This window comes from Podarcis cretensis (genome assembly GCF_951804945.1).
Source record: "Podarcis cretensis genome assembly, chromosome: 11".
Classification (NCBI taxonomy): domain Eukaryota; kingdom Metazoa; phylum Chordata; class Lepidosauria; order Squamata; family Lacertidae; genus Podarcis; species Podarcis cretensis.
The window spans coordinates 50,527,214-50,553,001 of record NC_137180.1 but is presented as its reverse complement, the minus strand read 5'-3'; the positions used below and the strand labels follow the sequence as shown (position 1 = coordinate 50,553,001).

At 43.5% G+C, this 25,788-nt stretch overlaps 1 protein-coding gene across 2 annotated transcripts in view; it reads right to left on the bottom strand.

Annotated features, from left to right (window-relative positions):
- Positions 1–25,788, bottom strand: part of CCBE1 (collagen and calcium binding EGF domains 1) — a gene marked incomplete at its 5' end in the record, with an annotated part of 148,648 nt that overhangs the window by 63,309 nt on the left and 59,551 nt on the right. The window contains one exon of one of the 2 annotated variants that reach the window (XM_079995020.1): positions 14,876–14,949. The exons of the other annotated variant lie outside the window; for it this stretch is intronic. Coding sequence (XP_079851146.1) covers positions 14,876–14,934 — 59 coding nt within the window. Of the gene's footprint in view, positions 1–14,875; positions 14,950–25,788 lie in introns of those variants that run through there. 2 annotated transcript variants of the gene reach the window in all.

The following is a 25,788-nucleotide window of genomic DNA, read 5'->3' as shown; positions in this document are numbered from 1 at the left end:
AGGAAATGAAGAACAATTAAGATGGATGTTGGGAAGAACTTTCTAATTGTACGGTGCCTCACGGTGCCTTTTACCAGCTTTGGTTGGTAAGGCAGCTATGGCCCTTCCTGGGTTGTGATAGTCTGGCTACAATCTGGTGCCCTTCAGATTGGGTGTTGCAGTGCTCTCTGTGTGGGGATTCTCTTGAGGCAGACCCAGAAGCTGCAGCTGGTGCAAAAGGCAGTGGCTTGACAGCTTGAATAGTGGGAATCCCCCTAAACCCAAGAATTAAAAAATGCTAGGATCTGGGGTCCTTTGTGATATGAAGGGAGAATATAAGCCACAAGGGGTTGCCTTACCCAAACCAGTCTAGCTGGCTGAGGGAAGACCAGAGCTCTTAGCATTATGATAGACAGCCATCGAGGGCCGTCAACAACTCCTTGTCCCAGGCAACTGCTCTGGGGGAGGGCAAGGGGCTTATGGGAAGAAGAAAATGACAGATCCACTTTGGTGAGCGTGAAGGAAGGACTGCCTGCAATGCTCTGGGCCAGGCTGTAAGATGTGGACCCCCTCCATGCAGGCGGAAGGTGTAAATAGGCAAATAAGCCCTGTTTTTTAAAGCACTACAGCCTCCGCTGTGTCTTCTGTTCTCCGAAGAGACACAGACCCTGTACGTGTGCCTGTGACCCCATGCGCTCTGGCCACTGCTTGGCAGAGAGAGGGGGCAGGTGCCGGGCTTTTGTAACAATATTATGGCACTGCTTAAAAACTCACACTGGTGGCCAGTTAGCTACAAGGATACATTCAATGTGCTGGTGTTAGTACACCAAGACCTCTTCAGTATGGGACCAGAATACCTAAAAAATGACCTCATCCTCTATATACTTGTTGTTTTGCCTCTGAGCTCATCCTCTCAGTGAAGCCCATGAAAAGCTTACAGAAGATCAATAACAGCACCACCCTCCATATCCCTCCAGCACAATAATTTCATCCACCACATAGTCCTACTTCCACCCAAATTTGCTTCCTAGTTATTGGATTCATTCCAGTTTAACTTTACTCATATAATTATTCCATATTATTTATCTGCTCCGGCTGCTTAACTTCCTTCACTTAGTTTAGCTGTGGGAGGGAAGAGAAAGAAAGTCCTTTGTTAACTCACACACAATATAAAAGATATTAAACATTTTCCCCATAGGGATCAGAGAAAGTTCTCAGAGTCCTTCTTCAGATGCTGTTGGACTCCAACTCCCATCAGCCGAGCCGGCATGGTTGAAGGTCGGGAATGATTGGTGCTGCAGACCCCACCAACATCTGGAGGGCACCAGGCTAGCCATCTCTTCTTTAAACCAAACTTGGACTGAACAGAAGACACCTTCAGAAAGAGGATGGTCCTTTGACAGCCTTGAGAAGAGAGGAATGCCATCTATAGGATACATGGCTGCTTTATGGGAGCAGTGCCTTCCCACCAGCTTCCCACGAGCCCATATTTGTTTGGACTGAGGCTTCAAATCTAGTTTTGCCCATCATTTCTGCCTTTAACAGCTTCCTGTATGCATGCGCCCACCTGCTGTCTTCATCTAGATCAGGGCTTACCAAACATGGGTCTCCAGCTGTTTTTGGACTACAATTCCCATCATTCCTTTACCACTGGTCCTGCTAGCTAGGGATGATGGCAGTTGCAGTTCAAAACAGCTGGAGGCCAAAGTTTAGGCCTGTCACTCATCCGAAGTATCTTGAGACCAGTGTCCATTCCCTTCTGCACTGTCTGGGGCCTTCCTTCCTCTCACCTCCCCTGCCATGTGGTTGATTTCATCCCAGTCCTGCACCTTGTTGTTGTTGTTGTTTAGTCGTTTAGTCATGTCTGACTCTTCGTGACACCATGGACCAGAGCACGCCAGGCACTCCTGTCTTCCACTGCCTCCCGCAGTTTGGTCAAACTCATGTTGGTAGCTTCGAGAACACTGTCCAACCATCTCGTCCTCTGTCATTCCCTTCTCCTTGTGCCCTCCATCTTTCCCAACATCAGGGTCTTTTCCAGGGAGTCTTCTCTTCTCATGAGGTGGCCAAAGTATTGGAGCCTCAGCTTCAGGATCTGTCCTTCCAGTGAGCACTCAGGGCTGATTTCCTTCAGAATGGATAAGTTTGATCTTCTTGCAGTCCATGGTACTCTCAAGAGTCTCCTCCAGCACCATAATTCAAAAGCATCAGTTCTTCGGCGATCAGCCTTCTTTATGGTCCAGCTCTCACTTCCATACATCACTACTGGGAAAACCATAGCTTTTACTATACGGCAAGGTGATGTCTCTGCTTTTTAATGTGCTGTCTAGGTTTGTCATTGCTTTTCTCCCAAGAAGCAGCCGTCTTTTAATTTCGTGACTGCTGCACCTTAGCGAGGCCTTCTGTTTTGTGGGGGTGGATCGTGATGGCTCTGCCACACTTTCCTTTGCTTTCACACTAGTTTTGATACCTGCTGTCACGAAGGTTAGAGGGCAACATCCCGAGCACCCATGACCCTTTCATCTGCAACAGCAGGCAGCATAGGAAATGTTCAAGTTGCTTGCGTGGCAGGAGCACAGCTGCATCGTGTCTTCAGGCAACGATAAAGCAGGAGTTGTGTTTTCATACCAGAATGTGTAAAGACCTCGTATCAGCAAGGACAAGAGAAAGTGAACTGCGAATAAGCATATTCCTCCCCTGCATTCCTCTGAAATGCTGATTAATGAAGTTTGCTGCCAGATATCTCCTCTTCACAACAACAACAACCTATCAGCAATGACAAATAATGTAAAGGCCAAACTGGAAATGTGTGAATGCTTTTCACATACAGCAGCTCAGCAAAGAGCAAGATCAGACCCGTAGACTGCAAGGGGAAGAGCAACAGAGGGTTTGTCTGCACTTCTGTTTGTTCCGGGCCTAGAAAGCATGGGTCCCAGTGGTTTTCCACAATTCCCAGAATGCCATGCAGTGGCGTAGCATGGATTGTGAGCACCAGGGGCAAGGCAAGTAATTTGCACCCCCTAACCCGTGGATTTGCGCCCCCTAACCCCCAGATGTTGCGCCCGGTGCGGCCGGCCCCCCCTGCACCCCCCACGCTATGCCACTGATGCCATGTGAAAAGGGAGTGATTGCTAAACCATTCTCCAGAGCTACAATTGCTGAGTCTCTGCTGAGCTCTTAAAGGGAACTGGCAATTCTATTCTGCAGTTGAAAGATGCACGTGTAAATCCTCTGCTGAGTGCAATAATAGCTCCGTGGTACAGCTGATGGTTTGCATGCAGAAGGCTAATTCAAGGTTACCGTATTTTTCGCTCCATAGGGTGCACCGGACCATAGGGCGCATCTAGCTTTTAGGGGGGGAATAAAGAATTTTTCTTTTTTTATTTCTCTCTTTATTTAGCATATACGAGAATTCTACACAAGTTCTATTAAAATAAATGATGACCAGACCAGAACTTTTTCTGAACTGTGTTCTTGACCTCTGGAATCATTTAATATAATTTAACTTGCACGTGCTCATTGAATTGATGAGCCTTGTTTTATGGCAAGCCAATCAAGAAACAAAAGGAGAAGTTTTTCCCCAAATTCCCAAAGAGCATTAATCTAAACCTTAAAGCCCTACTACATTCCTCTCTATCTCTATTAAAAATAATTACCCAGTGGAATATTCTCCAAATGAATGCATTCAGATTAATTTTTTTCTGGAGGAAACCATGACCTTTTACACCCCCTAGGAAAACATTTTTATGCTTGCTTCCAAGAAGTAGGCAAGAAATCAGCATAGCCATAGAAATACTGTTTGTTGTTTTTTCATTTCGCAACACATGCTTTTGTAACATGTCCATTCTAATTTCACGAAGGTCCATTCAGGTTAATCACCAGTCCTTGAGAGCAGATAGACTTAATTCATCATATATAAACTTACCTACACATATGTTAATGCTTATCTGACATTGTTAGCACAACTATTCCCGTAAAGACTACAGGATGCAGGCAAACCATTTAATACTTCATCTAGAGATCCCATTCAGTAAACGGTACATCTTCCATTTTTCTCAGTGGCCACAAATCATGCCCGTATGCATCAGTAACAGACCTTTCCTACTGACAAGCGTTTCCCTTGGGTAGGATAGCTCCATAAATGCAAAGTAGTATACTGCATTCACAATTCCAAGTGTTGGTGTTGACCTTTAAAGCCCTAAATGGCTTCGGCCCAGTATATCTGAAGGAGCGTCTCCACCCCCATCGTTCTGCCCGGACACTGAGGTCCAGCACTGAGGGCCTTCTGGTGGTTCCCTCACTACAAGAAGCAAAGCTAGAGGGAACCAGGCAGAGGGCCTTCTCAGTAGTGGCACCCACCCTGTGGAACGCCCTCCCATCAGATGTCAAAGAGATAAACAACTACCTGACATTCAGAAGACATCTGAAGGCAGCCCTGTTCAGGGAAGTTTTTAATGGGTGACATTTTAATTTATTTTTAATCTTTGTTGGAAGCCGCCCGGAGTGGCTGGGGAAGCCCAGCCAGATGGGCAGGGTACAAATAATAAATATATTATTATTATTATTATTATTATTATTATTATTATTATTATGAAGAATCTCCTCCACCAAAGTCATTGAAGAAAACTCCTGATCCATGCATATGTGTTTCCATCAATGAATTAGTGAATTAGTGTGTTTGCATTAGTGTGTTTGCATGGAAATATGAACTTTCTTGTTCTTAACAATCTGTACAGTGGCAGTATTCATATAAGAATTGCAGTCTGCAAATACCACAATTATAAAACAGACATTGTAAACAATATTTTACACAACGATTGTTGTTCGTTTCTACTAAGTGCTTTTCTTTTACAAAGAACATAGTAAATAAAAAGGACCCTGCATTTCATTTATAACACATTATTTACGGTGTTGTTTCATGTATTTGCAAAATTTATATCTGCTAACTATAAACCCATGCACACATTAAATACTGTGAATCATTAAAAGGCATTTTAAAAGAGCTCAAAGCATTTACTTGCAAAAAAAATGTGGAAGATCTCTCTTTACCACATTTGAAGATATTTATCTTTACCACATTTGAAGAATTCCTAATGCAAAGTTTCTGCTTTGTGGAATGGTTTACTAACCCACATCCACCCTGCCAAATAATAACAGGTTTTTTTAAAAATAAATAAATTAAAAAGTCTGCTTCCAAGGCAGATGTTCAAGGATAGACGTATGTCTCAGTCATCATGAAATGGTTATTAAAAGAAAAAACACTGCTCCAAATGCATTTCTCATAGGAAAGTATTGTTTTCAGTGGAATTACCTGAATAAAGAGTTGGCATTCCATAATAAATGCCAGATTTTTAGAAAAGCATTGGTACAGAGTTATAGCAAATATGAAAGGCAAAAGAAGAAAAGACTTGTGTCTACTTTGTTTAGAAAGCAGCTTTTAGTAAGCAGTATTTACTTTAATAAATGTTTGTCTCTCACACTTCAAAAAAAAATAATCTCGGTTTCCAGATTGCTTCACTTATTACTTAAAAATATGAAGCAAATGCAGCCATTTCTCCAAGGCAGCAAAAAGAGAGTGCTTGGAACTATGCTGAACAGCCCTGGTTCACGTGACACTGTAAGACAAACTATGGCTTACCTGGTCCATGGAAACACAGAGGCTCCTGGAGACAAACTCTGGTTCTTTTTGTTTCCTCTTCCCACTGAGAGAAGAGCTTAACCATACCCTCCAATGAGACACAGACCAAAACCAGGATGCTGTGATCTGGGTCCACACTCCCACAAGAGTCACGTGACACGCATGGGGCCCCATGCGAGATTACAGCCCTGAAAAAGCCCCTTTCCCCTTAGGTGTTTCCCCCCGTACAGTTATTTGTACATGTATGTACCCCAGGGTTCAGGGCCGGCGCACCCATGAGGCAAGGAGTATGGAAGGTGACTGCCTTGGGTTGCAGTATCCAAAGGGGCAACAAATCCCAAGGTAGATCTTTATTTTCCCCTTTGTTCCTGATGTTCACTCACCCCATATTCCCTGGCAGGGAGTGGGGGGATGCCATTTTGTGGTTCGCCTCAGGTGCCAAAATGTATTGGGCCAGCCATTCCAGGGTTATATTCAATATGCTGCTACTTGCCCTTGACCATTAGGGACCCTTGACCATTAGGTCCAGTCATGACCGACTCTGGGGTTGCGGCACTCATCTCGCTTTATTGGCCGAGGGAGCCGGTGTACAGCTTCCGGGTCATGTGGCCAGCATGACTAAGCCGCTTCTGGCGAACCAGAGCAGTGCATGGCAACGCCGTTTACCTTCCTACCTATTTATCTGCTTGCACTTTGACGTGCTTTTGAACTGCTAGGTTGGCAGGAGCAGGGACAGAGCTCACCCTGTCGCAGGGATTCGAACCACCAACCTTCTGATCGGCAAGTCCTAGACTCTGTGGTTTAACCCACAGCGCCACCCGCGTCCCAGGCCCCTTAGTGTACCAGTGGTGTAAGTTTGGCTATGTAAGCATAAGCACAGGACAACTCCAGTACATACTGGTATATAGATACTAACCCCTGTCAACCCTGCCCCTGAGTGTAATAAAACATAAGCTGCATGCCAGCAAGCCTATGGCATTTTTGTAAATGATCTACTGCTACATTAACATATCAGATTCATGACCCAATGCAGCCCAGCAACAGAAATATTACTATACCTGTCATAACTAGAATTGTTAGTTGCAATGAAAGGGGTGACCTGAATATATATGGTTCACAATTTCCTGTTACCGCAAACCAACTTTGGCAATTCAGATCTCATTGCAATCTTGCCGCTTCTTTTCTTGCAATTAATCACATACGCACTGTGCATTCTTTCCAGTCCATGACAATGGCTTTCCCGAGGGCTGTTTGGACAATGGTTTCAAATGAGCCATTTCTCAAAAGGGCAATTAGTGCTAACAGGCACTATTCCCAAAGTGCTGGGCCTCCAACGGTATCCAATGTGCTTTTCAAGAAATCTGAGAAATGTCAAAATATGTAACTTCCTGCATCATTTTTATCTTGCTTTGCTTCATCTGGTTAAAGACAATGTTGTTGCTGATTAATAGATTTAATGATAAATGAACCACTTCATAGCAAAAGACCTAAGCATATTTAGCTGTGAAAGAGTGAGAGAGAGGAAGGAAAAAGAAAGTAAAGAAGATTCAGCTTAGGCTACGGTAAAATACACAGCAAAGAAACTTCTCTACTTAAGCCACCTGTGAAATCGTTGCCCTTGATAGGAACAATCAGCAACTTGAGCTTATGGCAGGAAACACGACCTTGATAGCAAAGAGGGTGTAAATGGAATGGTATTTAAAAATATTCAGCTGTTCCGTGTTGGCGTCATCGCCGAATGGCGGACTCCCTCTGAGCTCCGGAGGGAGCCTGCTCGGCAGGGGTTGGGTTCTACCACGTCGGCGAAGCGGGGACCCTCAAAAACCATGGGCGCTGAAACCCATGGGCATGGTGACTCGGCGGGCACCGTTTGCGCCCCCCCGACCCGCGAAGGAGCCTTTTTAAAGGCTACGGAGCGGGTGCCAGGGGGGGTGTGGTGCTATGAGTTCTCCGCTTCCTCTGCCGAGCGAAGCCGCATGCCATTTGGCGGAGAGCGCTGACTTCTTCCATTGAAAATTCGGATTAAAAAGAATAACCCGTGAGTAATTGGAAACTGGACTTAAAAAGGGAAAAAAATTTAAATTCGGAGCGAGCGGGGGAGGTGCAAAGAGGAAGTCCGTCTCCCCCCCTGTCGTAGAGGATTTAAAGCAAAGGATTTAACAACTAAGATCGAGTGCTACCTTGGTTTGATAAAGTTACTAATTTCACGATGGAAAATTATAAGACTGGGCTGGAGGAGAAAAGTAGAACGTGAGCTAAAATGCAACCCGCCCCCCCCCCCGGGAACCGGGAGCGATCTGCGAGAGCGCCGGGAGAGGAGAAACAGAGGCTTTGACAGCTGTCAAAGGAGCTGTGAAGGCTGAAGAATAAAAAGAGAATTTTGTTATGAGGACTTTGCCGGTTACATTTGTTACAAATTAGATATAAATTGTTTAAAACAAGGAATAACAAGTTTACTTTGACTGTTGGGTGCGATCTGGAAGGAAACTGAGTTACTATAATCCCTCTAGAGGGGCTGTGGGACATTACAAGTATTGTTGGCATGGAATTTGAATTGGACTTTTTATCTCCTGGGAAACTGCAGAAATGGAACACTATTTTGTCTACAGAGGTCTCTACACTAAAGGAGACAATAGATTTATCTATTGAAGAATGGAAGGGACTTGACGTAAAGTTTTGTTCCTGAATAACAAAGCCTCTGTAGGGGATTTAGAAGCTTTTGGAATTGGAACATTTTTGCAGGAGAGCAGGAAAAGAAACTAGAGGAAAGTGAGGAGAGAGAATAATAAGAACAACATGAACAACAAGAATTGGATAAAGTTGGAAGTGGGAACATTTGGGACATCCAGATTTGAAAGGTTTAAAGAAACAAAATTGGAGTTTTACTCTTAAATACAGAGATCTGGATGGAAAAAATGGACCTTTTTGAGATAGAGTTTTTCTGAGATTGGACGCTCGAAACTAAAGATGATTAAAAGGACGGCAAAGACTATTAAAAAGACGGCAAAGTGGACTTGTGAAGGATTTCGGCCTAGATGTGGGATCTCCAGAATGACAACAGGCATTGATGGACATTGGGGAACGCAACTGGGAAAGGGGGGAGGGAAATTTGGAATCCAAAGGGTGTTAAATTATATTTTATTCTATTTCCTATTTTCTTTTATTTTAATCTGTTCTGCATATTAAAGAGGGGAACTCGTGGAAGGGAGCGGGGTCGATTTTAGGGGATGGAAAAACATTTTTAACATTGGGTTAATTATAATAAGTTTAAAATTTGGGGTAAGAACTTGTTGAATCTATTTGAAGGAATTGGAATACAAGAGGGGGTGGGGTGGGGAAGTCCTGGAAAGATGCCAATGGAAATAAGGCTATGAAATGGATGTTTTATTTCTTTTCTTTTTTCTGTTATATTTGAAAATGTTCAATAAATATTATTTTAAAAAATAATAAAAATATTCAGCTATAGATGTTGAAGTGAAACCGAAGCTCCACCAATTAACAACATCTTATTCTTGAAATTTTGCTGCAGGTGGCTGCATAAGTCACCTGCAGCAATCTCCACAACCCAACAGCTACATATGGTGGACCAGGTAGGACTCTCTAAAGCTCCAGGTTTTGCTGAGGACTGCCATGCACCATGATAGATGATTGGAAGCAGAAGGTTTGCACGCAAGTGATTGGCATGTACTCTTTCAGCACTCTTTCTGAGCCTCACCCCCATTTCCATTTAGAAATCAGTGGCAGCAACAAGTATGGCAGCAAGTGCCCCAAGGATCCCAATATTATTTCAAGGTTTAGAGTATTTGATGAAAGACAAACAAAATGAATGAAGTAAAACAGGCTTCCTCAACCTTGGCCCTCCAGATGTTTTTGGCCTACAACTCCCATGATCCCTAGCTAGCAGGACCAGTGGTCAGAGATGATGGGAAGTGTAGTCTCAAAACATCTGGAGGGCTGAGGATGAGGAAGCCTGAAGGAAAACAGTTGATCAGGCTTCACCAAAATTAAAGGAAAACAGCCACATTTCTTATAGCCTTAAAAAACAGATGTTTTCAATTGCTGTCACAGGAGGTGACAGGTTGTCTCCATGGTAAGAAGCGAGAGAAGGGGAAGATATAGTCTTCCATATTATGGGGAAATTCGCATTTCTATTTCAAGTATTGTTATTATTTCTAAATTTCCACTTATGTGGAAAATTAGCAGATGAAAATTTTGTGTGGACTGTATCCCCTTTTGGCTTCTATTTTGGGGATGCATAGATCCCCATCAGCTGGAATTTAGATGCATTATGGACAAAGAAGAAAATGAAATGTGTGACACTGGGAATATAAGATGGCTGTAATATACCCAGGTTCAATGCATTTGCTCAAAAGTGCTAATGAAAATTGCCCAACTAAGTTACCTGATACTTCAAAGAGCAATCTATTTCTTTGGACGCCTTCCCAAAAGAAAATGGCTGTGTACCATAAAAAAGGCATTAGGCAACTGGGGCTTGAAGCCAGCTACCTTTGTGCCTTCATTTTTGGTTTTATAGTAAAGCAGGAAAGCATATCTTTTATTACCTGCACTGGAGTGCATGCAGGTAAAAATGATTGACGAGTAATCACACAGTGGTTCAGTTTGCACCTTGGCTAAGCTGCTCCTTGCCACCCATCACCAACAACCTTTGCTTCCTCCGGTGTTTCATGTTGTGCCTGAATGAATGAAAGCTCACTCAAGCTTCAAAGAACATCATCACTCTCTCTGTGTGTATGTGTTTTAAGGATGTGTCTGTTCAGCTCTGCCAGCGGTCTGCTGGGAATTTCTCACAAAAGCAGGCTTCCCCCTTGGAGGGGATTATGCACTGACTTTGAAGATAGTTTGCCAGCAATTATTCCCTTTAGGTCAAGACTTATTACAGTACTCTACAGCCGCTGACACAGTGTGGTATATAAAGTGGATGCGACTTCTTGCTGTTTTTTATCCAAAGGATCACAGGTAAACAACGCGGCTGACACCGCCTATTTTTAATGCATGTTGCAAACATATGATTGTCATCCCAATGTTTTATGGGCAATGGTGGAGCCTCACCGACTTCAGCAAGCTGGATTGCCCAGAAGAACTGCACAATCTCATGCCCGTTTTCCTGACCTCCTAAACCCGCCTTGCTTTCAGAGACTTAAAGTCTGTGCCAAGTCAGATTGCTTAGCAAAAAAACTGGTTGCTGGGAACTGATTAGCAAGCTCCAGACTGAGGGTTGGGTCTGAGCAGAGTCAACAAGATAAAAAGTATAAACTTCTTGCTCTTACCTTTCAAGAAACTCTTCATAACCCTGCTTCTCCTTTACCTTTCCTTTATCTACAGGCCAGCACAGACTAATTGTCCCCCCCTTTTTTTTTACTTCTACCCATGATGGCTCCCTGACCTGATTGTGATTAAGGAATGCATCTGATGTGTTTGCCCAAGGGAAACTTGATATTTTGCATGCTCACACCACAACCCTTACAAAGCTGCCTTAGTTACAGGTATCTGAAGAAGTGTGCATGCACACGAAAGCTCATACCAATAACAAACTTAGTTGGTCTCTAAGGTGCTATTGGCGCTGAGGACGCAGGTGGCGCTGTGGGTTAAAGCCTCAGCGCCTAGGACTTGCCGATCGAAAGGTCGGCGGTTCGAATCCCTGCGGCGGGGTGCGCTCCCGCTGCTCGGTCCCAGCGCCTGCCAACCTAGCAGTTCGAAAGCACCTCCGGGTGCAAGTAGATAAATAGGGACCGCTTACCAGTGGGAAGGTAAACGGCGTTTCCGTGTGCGGCTCTGGCTCGCCAGAGCAGCGATGTCACGCTGGCCACGTGACCCGGAAGTGTCTCCGGACAGCGCTGGCCCCTGGCCTCTTAAGTGAGATGGGCGCACAACCCCAGAGTCTGTCAAGACTGGCCCGTATGGGCAGGGGTACCTTTACCTTTACCTTTAAGGTGCTACTGGAAGGAATTTTTTAGGCCGTTCATCTCTAGCCCAGCACTGTCTGCCCTGATCAGCAGCACCTCTCAAGGGTCTATGGCATAGGTCTTCCACATCACCTCTTGCCTAATGCTTTTAAGAGGAGCTGTGCCAGGGACAACCTTTGAGCAAAGTATGTGTTCTACACCACTGGGCTATATATGGTCCCCTCCCTAAAAGTACAGCCTCCAGCAAGGGGAGCCTCATTGAATGGGCAGAATATCTGAGGAGCAGAGTCCTTACTCATCAGTTGTCTCTACGTGGGATGAACCCATCTATGCATGTACCTGATGAAGTAGGCTGTAGTCCATAAAAGTTAAGTCATAATAAATTGGTTGGTCTTCAAGGTGCGACAAGACTGTTTATTGATTTTGTGCAAGATGACTCATCCTTTCCCTACACACACAGAGAGAGAGAAGCTCTGATTGCTTGTGTGAGAACAATAAAAATGTTTTTGGGAACAGAATGAGCAGCAAAAACAGAGCTCAGCTAAGAGCTGTTCCTGGAAGTTGGAAGCATTTTGGGAGCACAGGGATGTTGCTCTGGCTATATGATGTGGAACAGCAGATTTGCTCTTTGCAAGAGTTCTGCTGCCTGTCTCCACTTATTCTCATTTAGTATATCTGTAACTATATACCCAAAATATTACAAAACACCATACGTACCCAGCAATTTCTCCTTTCAGAGAAAACCAAACCTTGGTAACCACTGCCACTGGAATTTCTTGCTGCTTGTGGGAGTTGGGAATGTGAAAAAAGTATGCAAGTGATCTCTTATGTCTAATGCTTTTTAAAAATTACTGTATCAGCCAAAGAATGGTTAAAGTGTTCCCAGAAGTAATTAAATCATATCAAGTGAACTTGTGAATGTAACCATTGCTGTATTGGACAAATAATAACAGTGGGATTTGGCTGAAATGGTGCATTCTGTCCCTCTTAAGTGCCAAAAATAGGAAGACGGTTCATTAAGGACCTCAGAGGAAAAGCACAATGGACCTAAACTGCTGTGAAAATTCAGCTAATGTGGACATCATTCTCCCCCTTTCTAAGTATTCTTAGATATACTCTCTGCAACATGTACCTGGCGATTAGACAACAACTATTAAAACAGAAGTTATATGTTAGCTAAGGGACTAGGAAATAAACATTGGCCAGCCAATCATTTTTACATGAGCTCTGAAAAGCATAACATCCATGGTCAAAAATAGTAACAAAAGACATATAAATCTTCCATGGGAAAGAGACTACTGGGGAGATTTTACCACCTGGAATATAAGCATTTGGTTTCCTAAAATACACACTGCTGTCAATGGCAGCAGTGCCCATAGTGTGAAGGTGTCAAAACCACCAGCAGCTGCTAATCTCGTTTAGAGAGGAAGGGAATTCTGAATTTTCCCCAAAGCCTCTTTATGAAGAATATCAGGAAACAAGGCCCAGTGATTCAAGTCCCCCTCCTTCTGACATCTATGTGCCATTCATAATGCAGATTCTTTTGATGAGATGATAATGATTCTGCAGCCCAAAAGAAAGGATTTCCCTGAACATTTGTTTACTTTGTGATTTTTTTAAAAATCCTGCCCTTCTGCAAATTTGCTCAGGGCAACTTACCATACCATAACACAAGACAACTCTTTAAGTATATAAAAGATAAACAGCAGAATTAAATTTATTAGAACAGATAAAACCATAATCAAGACAACTTACATTCCATGCAAAAAGCAAATAAAAATGATTTTGCTGCCATCAAAAGAAAATTATTTTATTTTATTTAAGAGTCCTTCCTTAGGAGGGGATTCCACAGACAGGGGATGTACAGATGAAAAGTTCCTGTCCCTAAGTCACCTTCTGCCTGTTTTCAGAGGGTGGAGCAGATTTCGTGTGAACAGTGCAGAGTTTGGGAGGCTTGTGTGTGTGTGTTGTGAACTGCCTTGTGATTTTCAGATGAAGTGCGGTATACAAATTTAACAAATAATGCTAAGTAATAAGCAATGGGTCCAATGGTTAAGAAGGCAGTTTCTGCACATGCTGTAGAGGGAAATGAGAAGCAGAGGGAGAAGGTAGCCCATCTAGGAGAAAAGGAGAACCTGGGAAGGTAGCCCATCTAGGAGAAAAGAAAACAGTTATCCTAATCTCTGCTGTTTTGAGGCTATACTCATTCATGAGAAAGGCTTCGGGAATAAACCCTGAGGAAAAATCTGTACCCGCTGCCTTGTGGGACATCTTTGGGAGAGGAAAAGGCTACGGAAGAATGCCTACACAAATCTGGACCGGAGTCCCTAAGGCAGTTGAAAGGGGTCTTGTAAAGGAACCATGGAGTGCAGACGACATAACTCTAGGGATCTAATCTGTGGTACTAGCTATGTACTGGGTTACTTATACATTAGCAAAAAAGAGGAAGAAATAAGATACAGGTTTGCATAAAATGTGCATATACTCTACATATATGTATAGATGCATCTATATGTATAGATGTATATTTAGAAACAATTAGTACAGTAAGAGTCAACTGTTACGCTAGGCAGCTCCTGTATGTGGAAAGGTGTGCGATATTGTCATTTGCCTCAGGTAGCAAAATATTTTGGGCCTGTCCTGATCCTCTGTAATGTACGGAACATGGCACATTAGGGTTAATTAATCTGCGGCCTGGTTGGAGTATGCATGCGGATTGCCTTCAGTTATGTTCAATATGCCTGCAAGGGTAAAAAAAAAAAGCCCACAAGTGTTAGCACTCTCTCTTCCAGGGGAAATGTTAAAAAAAAAAAAAAGGCTCTAAAATATCACATAGCTTAGGGAAGTGGGGAGCTCAGAACAATATAAAGGACATTTTTCTAATTGGCTTCATTCGAGAATACCATGCATGCAGCTGACTGTGAGAAATTGCACTGGGGGTAACTCCCCACAAAACACACCCACCCACCCCAGAAAAACCATGTAATATTGTAGTGCAAGTGCTGAACCAGAAGGATGGAAAGACGACAGAGTTGTTGTTAGTCTGTTATAAAACACAGAAAGAGACAGACAGAGTCTTGAGGCACCTTAAAGACTAATAAATGCATTTGTGGCGTATGTTTAGGACACTCCTGAAAAAGAAGAAGAAAAAGGCTTATACAACAAATCAAATCTGTTAGAATTTATGGTGTCATAATTCCACCCACCGATGCAGAAGTGGGAAGGCTTTTTCAGAAATGCAAATCAGGCAAGGGGGAAGAGAAAGGGAACCGAGTGCCTTATACACAGCACCCAGGCACAGAGTTCCAAATTTAAGAAAAGAAAACATACTTACTCAAAGTAAGAGCTCCCACAGCTACCGCAACTCAGGACCCTTTTGTGCACATCTGACATTCTTTCATTATTGTGTATGGTGTTAATTTCACTGCCTTCGTCTGGTTGTGATGTGGCCAAGTTTCGGTTGTCATAACTCAAAATCTCCCCAAACTTTATTGTGGTTACCAGTCTCAAGATTAACATAATATTTGGCACGTACGCTTCTTGTGGCTTTTTTGGAATTGGTTTGTTTGCCTCAGAAAATGCTTGGTTGATAAAAGAAACGTCCTATAATATCTATTGTGACATGGGAGAGGGGGAAAGAATGAACAACAAGACCACTGTGGTGGCACTCTAGAGACCTCACCATTTAGGGAGGAGCCAGGGTATGTTAATCTCATCTGCAATGGATGGAACCTTAACAAGTTTGCATATAAAACTGCAACTCCCGATAGGAACTTCCTATGGTTCTATTCACCTTCACATGGATAGAGCAGGAGAGCCCAGGAGACATAAGAATTACAAGAAACCATGACAGCCTTAAATAAATAAATAAATCATAGTAACGAAACATAAGGTATTTGCAAACATGCTATTTAATAAAGGTAAAAGGTAAAGGTAAAGGACCCCTGGACAGTTAAGTCCAGTCAAAGGCGACTATGGGGTTGCGGCGCTCATCTTGCTTTCAGGCCGAGGGAGCCAGTGTTTGTCCAGAGACAGCTTTCTGGGTCATGTGGCCAGCATGACTAAACCGCTACTGGCGCAAGAGAACACCGTGACAGAAACCAGAGCGCATGGAAACACCATTTACCTTCCTGCCACAGCAGTACCTATTTATCTACTGGCATGCTTTCGAACTGCTAGGTTGGCAGGAGCTGGGACAGAGCAACCGGAGCTCACTCTGTTGTGGGGATCCGAACCACCGACCTTCTAATCAGCTTAGACCACAGCGCCACCCGCATCTATTTAATACATGGTGACTAATGCAAATTGTTAATAATAAAGGTAAAGGTACATGACCCCTGGACAGCTATAGATGCCAACTCCCTGGGGACTTGGGTGCCCAAGCACCCACAAAATTCCCCATGAAGGGAATGCCACCACATATTTTGGTGCCAGGGCCATGCACGCTGCATGGCACCCATGACCCCGGGCACCCATGGTTGTGGGGCCACGTTAGCACGCCTGGTCCCGAATGTCAGTTTCACTGCAGGTCTGTATTTGCCCCACCTCTGGGCTGCACCTGCTCCCCAGTGTAGCCAGATATTGAAAGTGGACTTCGTCTGCATTTTAAAGGGGCTCTATGCAGACCTCATCACTGCGATGCCTCATGAAATCTGCCTTCTCATGAGATTTCAGCACCTGAGTATCTTCTGAGACCAGCTGATCAGTTGCACACGTTTTATACCGCAATCAACAAAGAGTCACCTTAAAGACTAACAAATTGATCACGAGATTAGCTTTTGCGGACCACAGTCGACTTCACCCATTGCATGAAGTGTTATTCCCAGTGCACAGACTTACAACTGAGGATAAAACAAAAATGTATGCTATAATAAATTTGTTAGCCTTTATGACGCCACCAGACTCTGCTGCTTTGGCTGCAAAAGACTAACACTGCTACTCCTCTGGAAACTAAATCATAATGGTATTTGCCTGACTTCTGTCTTGACATTTGGCTGTTTACTAGGTTTAGCTGCCTTGCGTAGGTTAGATACTAACTGTACAATTCAAAGTACCTGAATGCATAGTGCATTTATATGGCACTTTCCCCTAAGCCAGGCACTCCCAAATTTGGCCCTCCAGATGTTTTGGGACTACAACTCCCACATCCCTAGCTAACAGGACCAGTGGTCAGGGATGATGGGAATTGTAGTCCCAAAACATCTGGAGGGCCGAGTTTGGGGGTGCCTGCCCTAAGCACTCAATTTGCTTCGCTTCCATTATTTCAGTAGTTTTTACAAGTACCCTGTAAGTTAAAGAAAGGTAAAGGGACCCCTGACCATTAGGTCCAGCCGTGACTGACTCTGGGATTGCGGTGCTCATCTCACTTTATTGGCCAAGGGAGCCGGCGTACAGCTTCCGGGTCATGTGGCCAGCATGACTAAGCTGCTTCTGGTGAACCAGAGCAGCACATGGAAACGCTGTTTACCTTCCCGCTGGAGCGGTACCTATTTATCTACTTGCACTTTGACGTGCTTTCAAACTGCTAGGTTGGCAGGAGCAGGGACCGAGCAACGAGAGCTCACCCCGTCGCGGGAATTCGAACTGCCGACCTTCTGATCGGCAAGTCCTAGGCTCTGTGGTTTAACCCACAGCGCCACCCGCGTCCCTACCCTATAAGTTAGACCATTATTAATTCTGTCAGCATATAAAATGAGGAGGAACGAGGCTGTCAAAGAGCCGCTTGCCTAAGACCACCCCACAAGTTCAAGGATCAGGTGAGGTTTGAACCAGGGGCACCCCAACTCATAGCTCTTTCTCTTAACCATGATACAGTTTCAGAACCTATGTTTTCAGAATCATGTTTTCCAGATGCGGCAATCAAATGCCAGAAGATGAGAAATGTGGTTTGCAAAGGTGTTTGTTTTTGATCTGAGTGCACAACCCCGATAGCGAGGCATAATGGCTGCTGAACATCTGAATGCTTTCCAGACCCTTGGGTTTCTTAGTACAGCATGAGAAGGCCAGCTTCGGGCCCCTGGAGTTCTTCCTCCTGCTGCAAGAGGTCAGCACATGAGGCCAATACAAACTTCATCACTCATCTGCTAGGTAAGCCCTAGTGACTGATCAGGGGAACCATATTGCTTCAAAGCAACAGTGAAGCTCACAAGTAGAGGAAGGAAATAAAAGCATTTGGCATCTTCAGAGAAGAATAAGATGATTTAAAGTAAGGTAACAATGCCCAGGAAAATAGGCAAGCTTGGGTGATCTAAGCAGAGGTGCACATAAATTTGAGGAGTCCCTCCAAGTTAATGACAGGTATAAGGCAATTGAAAGGGCCCAGTAGGTTTCAAATTGTTGCCATTGTCTGACAGCTTTTATCCTTTAGAGCCAAGCTAGAGAACAAAAGCCTATTTTTGGTAAATCGAAACCAGAAACAGAGGAGATTTTATGAGGGCTTTGACAAAATGTGGGATGGCAGGGTTCGGACATGGGGAAAGCTCCTGGTTTCTTGCCAAATTCTTACGCAAGCTGCATTTCCGAATGCAGTGCATATAAAACCCTGTGATGTTAAGAGGCATTTATTAATACGAGTTATTGCTTAGAAAGCCCATACACATATACACAAGGCATAAGGCACATGCATTTAAAGTGCACCCAGCCCCTCCCAATTGCTGAATCCCAAAACTGAAAAGGTCAAAGATTCAGAAATGTACCAAATGGGGACTGAAGGAGGGAGTACCCTGGGGGGGGGGGCTTTCATACAGTGACAGCGAGGGAAATGCTTCTACAGCTTACTGCATGACCTGGCTTCAGAAAGCATGCACCCAAACTCCACATACTATTGATATCTAGAGCCTCTGCCACATGGTATTGCATTTGCCACATTGTCTCTTACTAGGAAAATGGATTCAGTGGTACCTCGGGTTACATACGCTTCAGGTTACAGACTCCGCTAACCCAGAAATATTATCTCAGGTTAATAACTTTGCTTCAGGATGAGAACAGAAATTGTGCAGCGGTGGTGCAGCGGCAGCAGGAGGCCCCATTAGCTAAAGTGGTGCTTCAGGTTAAGAACAGTTTCAGGTTAAGAACAGACCTCCAGAATGAATTAAGTGTTAGGGTGTGAAACCTAAGACGCTGGCAAGTTAGCAATGTTATGTGACTTTAAGTAGTCAAGCTCGTTAAGTTGTTAAGTTGCTCAGTATATAAAGAGTGTTTGTTTTCTCTGCCTGTGGGGGGTGTGAAGCAAAATGTCTGAAAGCTCCGGAGGTGTTTCTGTTATCTTTCTGCAATAAACCTGTCTTTGGAAAGACAGGCTTCCCTGTGTCGTTATTTCCTTGCTGCTGAGACTCTGAAGCTTGTACTGCAACAAGAATCTCTGCACTGGACTTAATCAATGCTCTGCAAAGAGAACTGTTGCTGGTTGCGCAGCAGAAGCGTTTACTGGACCAGTACACAAACTCTCTTAGGTTATGGGTTTTCTACGTTTCTACAGCTGTATTGTGTGCAGAGAAAGTGAAAGCAGCTTTCGGATGAGAGAAGACCGGCTTGGTCGTAAATCCAGCTCTTAAAGGAACTGAGAGGCTGCAGAAAGTTGAGAGAGCTGCGTAAGTGAAGATTTACAGCTTCATTAGCTGCAAAAGGCTAGCTTGACCTCCCATTGTGTTTTTGTTTTGTTAATAAAACCAGAGGACGGTGGTAGGTTGCTAGTGAAGAGACGGAAGGAAAAAGTTTAAAAGGCTTCAGAGGAGGCTGGAGGCGTCTGAAAAGTGAGTAAAACAAATCCCAAGGGGAAAGAGAAGCAAGGGCACACAGAGGGAGTAGCAGCCGACCCCAAGAATGGCAGTGGAAAATTTCCAGGTTCCCTTTACAAAGTTGAACTCTGCTAATTACGTGCAGTGGTCTAAGAGGGCTCAAGTCTGGTTAGAAGCCAAAGAAGTGTGGGCTGACTATGTCCAAAGGCGAAAGCCGTTTGTGGCTGTTGCAGCAGATGCCACAGCAGAGCAACAGGCTGCTGCACATGCTCAGAACAGGGAACATGATAAAATGGACACTAAAGCTAGATGCATGTTGATGGTATCGATAGACGATTCCCAATTACCTCATGTGGAAAATTTAAGGTCTGCATTTGAAATTTGGGAAGCTCTTAGGCGAATTCACCTTAGAGCCACCATAGAGCGTGGGGGAACTAGCAGGCAGAGTTGTAAGGAAGCCTCACAAGTGTCTGCTATGGCCAGCAAGTCATGTTTTCGATGTGGCAGCAGGTTTCATTTGATAGCAAAGTGTCCAGAAAAGCAACAGGAATTTCAACAGTCCAAGGTCAGTTTCCGGAGCTACAGGGGAAGACGAAGTGAGAACTACAAGAATCAACGATCCAGAGGGGGAGCAGGTGCTGATAAGGGACTATCTGCAATGGCAGCACAACAGAGTCCTAAAAGGAGCCAACAAACCTTGAAGTGGATAATTGACAGTGGAGCAAGTCACAGTTTAGTTCCAGCGACATCTAGTGGCAGCTTGATGAACTGCAAGACATTGCCAGTTGCAAAAACTGTGACTATAGCAGACAATAGTAAACGAGAAATGAACCTTAAAGGCACAATTTATGTTAATTGTTTGCAAACTAACCTTCCTGTTTTTGTTCTTCCAGGAATGAAGAATGGACTTTTGAGTGTGTCATGCCTGGTAAAAAGTGGTTTTAAGGTTGAGTTTGAAAATGATGTGTGCACCATTTCGAAACAGGGGAAGGAGCTAGTTAAAATTCCCTGTGAGGATGGGCTTTTTGTTTTGGATGAAGAGCAGTTAGCAGCAGGTAGATGTTCAACAGGTGAAGCGCAAGCTAAGTGTGTAAATAAGGCTCCTCATACAGGTTGTGCACATCTACTACACAGAAGGTTAGCTCATATATGCTTTAAGTATGTAAGCAAGATGCCAGATTTAGCTGAGGAGTGTAACATTAAACCCTGTCCAAATTTTCTGGATTGTTGTGCTTGTAAACATGCTAAGGTTAAGACATGTAACTATCCTAGATCTGATAGAGTAAGCAAGAAACCCTTTGAACTTGTGCACACAGACGTGTGTGGCCCTATGCCAGTCAAATCGCTTGGAGGTGCGAGATTTATGCAAATTTTGGTGGATGATTTTTCAAGGGCTAGTTGGGTTTTCTTTCTGAAAGAAAAATCACAAGCAGCTTCCATCCTGATGGATTGGATTGAAGAAGTCGAATGTAAATTTGACACCAGGGTGCGTAAAATACAATCAGATCGTGGTGGGGAATATGTGAACCACACGCTGGAGACGTGGTTAAAAAGGAAAGGTATAGTTCATAGACTTACCAATCCCTATTCACCACAGGAGAATGCAGTTGCCGAAAGAAAATTTCGAACATTACAGGAAGCCATTGCTGCTTTGCTGTTTGATTCTGGACTTCCACAGCGGTTTTGGGCTGAGGCTGCACTGTATGCGAATTATACTTTTAACAGAGTGTACAATAGCACAGTAGGCAACACTCCTTACTTCATGCTACTTGGAAAAAAACCAAAAATTGATCATCTAAGAGTTTTTGGATGTCGTGCTTATGTGCTGGTGCCTAGGGCACAACGTAGGAAAGGCGATCCTAGATCTAAAGAAATGCTTTTCTGTGGTTATCAAGCAAACACAAAAGGTTGGAGATTTGTGAATGTAGAAGGCAATCAAACGAAAATCACAATCAGCAGAAGTGCGGAATTTTGTGAACAGGATGGTTGGAATAAAATTCATGGAAATCCTGACATACTATTTGATGTGGTGAACAGTACTAATGAAACTCAGGCCCCAGGGCAGGTATTAGTTCCAGAACAGGCTGAGGAATTTGAGTCTGAGGACGAGGGTGAGAAATCGTCTAGTTCACCCAAGTCTGTAAAGTCAGAATCTTCTAGCTCTAAAAGTTCACCCGTACAGCAAGAGAGACGTGTAAAGTCAGAATCAGAAAGTTCTTCAACTACTAGTGACAAACAGGTGACGACTAGTGATTCTGGGTCAGAGGGGGAAACTGAAGGAACATCCCAGGAACTGTTAAGGCGTTCCAAGCGTGCCAACAAAGGGATACCTCCTGAAAGGTACCAAGCTATTAGTGTTTGGGCTGGTTTGGCAAATTGCGAACCTGAAAGTTTTGAGGAGGTTGAGCAATTACCCCAGGAGGAGGCCAGTAGGTGGCGTGAGGCCATGCAAAAAGAGTTGAATTCTATGAAAGAACTGGGTGTGTTTTCCATCACCAAACTGCCAGAAGGTACCAAGGCAGTAAGTTGTAGGTGGGTGTACAGGATAAAGACAACAGCGATGGGGAAACCAGAGTACAAAGCAAGGCTTGTAGCTCGAGGTTTTACTCAAAGAAAGGGGTTACATTATTCCGAAGTCTATGCACCCACTTCAAGGAGTGAAACCCTTCGGGCACTATTAGCAGTTGCTGCTCAGAAAGGGTTCAAAGTGAATCAATTTGATGTCTCTACAGCTTATCTTCATTCAGACTTGGCTGAAGAGCTCTATATGGAGCTACCGCCAGGATTGAAAGTTGGTAAATCAAATCAGGTATGGAAACTACATAAATCTATTTATGGACTCAAGCAATCTGCTCATAATTGGAATGAGTGTTTGAATGACGTTTTGGTAGGCATTGGTTTTAGCAGGAGCAAGGCTGACAATTGCTTATATTTCAGAGGTTCAGGAGATGCTCAAGAATCTTTGCTTGTTTATGTAGATGACCTGATTTATACTTCAAAGACACAAGAACAAGTAAAAAAACTAGCCAAAGAGTTAAATAAACACTTCAAAGTTAAGAATCTTGGTGATGTAAAGGTCTATCTTGGTGTTCAGATAGATAGGACCAAAAATGGCAGTTTTCTACTGAATCAAAAAGGCAAGATATTGCAAATGTTGAAAAAGTTTGGCATGACGGAGTGTGCAGGTGTTAGAACACCAATGGAAATGGGTTTTGTAAAAGACAATGAATTCAAGGATAGTGCTGAATTCAAGCGTGCTGAAATCTTTCAGTCAGCACTGGGAAGCTTACTTCATCTTTCGCAATGGAGTAGACCAGACATTGCTTACGCTGTTAACTTACTCAGCAGAGAAGCTTCAAAACCTAGTGTAAATGCATGGAAAGGAATTCAAAGAGTGTTAAGATATTTACAATACACCAAAGATTTTTGCCTTGAATTATCTTCTGAAGGACAAGCACAGATTACTTGTTGGGCAGATAGTGATTGGGGAAATTTAAAGGATAGAAAATCAGTGTCTGGCTGTGTAATAAAATTTGGTAACTCTCTGATTGGGTGGAGATCCAAGAAACAGAACCTGATTGCTTTGTCGTCAACAGAAGCTGAGTTCTGTGCCTTATCTGAGTTATGTAGAGATCTAGAATTTTACAAATGCTTGGCACAAGAGATGTATGAAAAGGCCATCACTCCAATCACTGTATGGGGTGATAATCAACCATGTCTTAAGTTAGCACAAAATGGGCAGTTTAAAGGTCGTACAAAACATTTGGATATCCGTTTTCAAAATGTTTGTCAAACGGTAAAAGCAGGAATTGTTGAATTAAATTACTGTCCCAGTCATGAAAATCAAGCTGATGGTTTTACAAAACCGCTTGGGTTTCAGCGGCATGAAAACTTTTGTGAAGAAATGGGTCTGAAGTAATTTTGTTTTTGTATTGCCAGCGAGAGGGGGTGTTAGGGTGTGAAACCTAAGACGCTGGCAAGTTAGCAATGTTATGTGACTTTAAGTAGTCAAGCTCGTTAAGTTGTTAAGTTGCTCAGTATATAAAGAGTGTTTGTTTTCTCTGCCTGTGGGGGGTGTGAAGCAAAATGTCTGAAAGCTCCGGAGGTGTTTCTGTTATCTTTCTGCAATAAACCTGTCTTTGGAAAGACAGGCTTCCCTGTGTCGTTATTTCCTTGCTGCTGAGACTCTGAAGCTTGTACTGCAACAAGAATCTCTGCACTGGACTTAATCAATGCTCTGCAAAGAGAACTGTTGCTGGTTGCGCAGCAGAAGCGTTTACTGGACCAGTACACAAACTCTCTTATTAAGTACTTAACCCAAGGTACCACTGTAATTGACTTCCTGCCCAATGCAGGCATAGCACTGAACCTGCTTTCAGCTTTATGTCTGAAAATCTAAGCAAGGCAAAGTGTCAACCAAAACCAAGAACATGGAGCCATGCTTGAAAGTGGGTGTGCAGACCGCATCGTGAATTAGCTATACACCTATAACCAGCAAGCCACAGATAAGGTAACTACCCTGCTTCTGCAGCTGCACGTAGGTTTCACAGGTTTCTTCATTTACAAGAAGCAGGGTTTAAGCTTGACAAACTGAACCAGGGATGGGGAACTTATAGCTCTCCAAATGCATTGGACTTCCAGCTTTCATCATCTCTGGCCTTGGGGCTGATGGAAGCTGGAATCCAACACTATTTGGAGGGCCACAGATTCTCCATCCCTAAAGTACACCAATGTATATTTGAGATACTAGGTAAAAGTAAAGGGACCCCTGACCATTAGGTCCAGTCGTGACCGACTCTGGGGTTGCGGCGCTCATCTCGCTTTATTGGCCGAGGGAACCGGCGTACAGTTTCCGGGTCATGTGGCCAGCATGACTAAGCCGCTTCTGGTGAACCAGAGCAATGCATGGAAACGCCGTTTACCTTCCTGCTGGAGCAGTACCTATTTATCTACTTGCACTTTGACATGCTTTCAAACTGCTAGGTCGGCAGGAGCAGGGACTGAGCAACAGGAGCTCACCCAGTCGCGGAGATTCGAACCCCCAACCTTCTGATCGGCAAGTCCTAGGCTCTGTGGTTTAACCCACAGCGCCACCCGCGTCCCATTTGAGATACTAATCAGGGTTAAAAACTTACCATGGTTAAGCATTGCTTCTGTATTGTTCTTGATCATAAAAGGAATAAAGGATTGCTGACAGATTCGTTCTGACACATTTGTTAAAGGAGGTTAAGGAGAAGCATGAAACTAGCCCAAGGGCACCCAGTGGGCTTCAGTATCGAAGTCCAAGAATCTATCAGCTGCAGCAGGACGGCTCCCCTGCAGTGCGACCTTGTTGTCATTCACTCGCTCAAGGAAAATTAAGAATTGGACGGTGTCCTAGTGATCAAGGTCCTTTAACAGTTGTGTGTAAGTGGGAATTTTAGTGAATGTAGCTTATCTTTCCCTTAAGCTTTGAAGGTGCAAACATCTGCACAGTGCAGAAAGATTGTCAAATTTTGAGGAGAATTTTATAGTTTTGTACTTTGGTCTTTGGATAAGCCTAAAGATACTAATATTAATGGTGCTTATTTCAATGAAGGGATCTTTTTGGAAACTGCCATAATAGAGTCATAGGAATTGGAAGGGACCATGGGGCTTAAACCTATGACCCTGAAATTAAGAATTATTATTATTATTATTATTATTATTATTATTATTATTTCGGTCACAGACCAGTTCCAGCCCACATACAATATCAAGGAAGTCATAAAACACGATAGGGGTACATTTGAATTTGCAATTCGGTATAACAGGGACAATACAGATATAGCAACAGTTAACAAATATATAAATTAAAACTTAGTCCCTAACGTATAACCTAAAATTATCATTTAAGGCCTTAATCATTATGATAGCACAGCTTGTTCCCTAAGTTTCATGGCAATCAGACAGAATTTGGCTACCCTTAACGTGATCTCAGGATCCTTGTTCTCTACCGGGGATTTTAGACATTGAAGTTCAGATTCATTTGGAGATTTTTGCACAGCATGGGTAATAAATACTGAGCGTATATCCCTGTAGAAATGGCAACGTAACAAGTCATGAGAGACAGTTTCTACCTCCATCAAGCCGCAGGGGCAGACTTGTTCCGCATATGGTTTACCCTCGAATCTGCCCTGCAATGAGGCACATGGCAGCATGTTGAATCTAGCGAGGGTAAATGACTGTCTGAAATTAAAAGTCTCATGTTCCACCCACCAAGGAATGCAGACTAGTGCTTTAGCCTCCCAACAAGTATGGCAAGTGAGGCTGACTGATACTGATTTCCTCCAAATCCAGACTGTGAGCTTCATTCATACTTGAGAGTGGGGATTTCAATATGGGTTTGCCATTTCCAAGCCTAGCACTCTAGCCATGAACATTATATTCACTCTCATTTGGCCAACAGGATATATCTTTCCATTCTGCATAAACTCATTGGTACTGTTTTGTATTCTTTAAACAACCTGGGCTTTTGTGTTTTTAAAGTGCG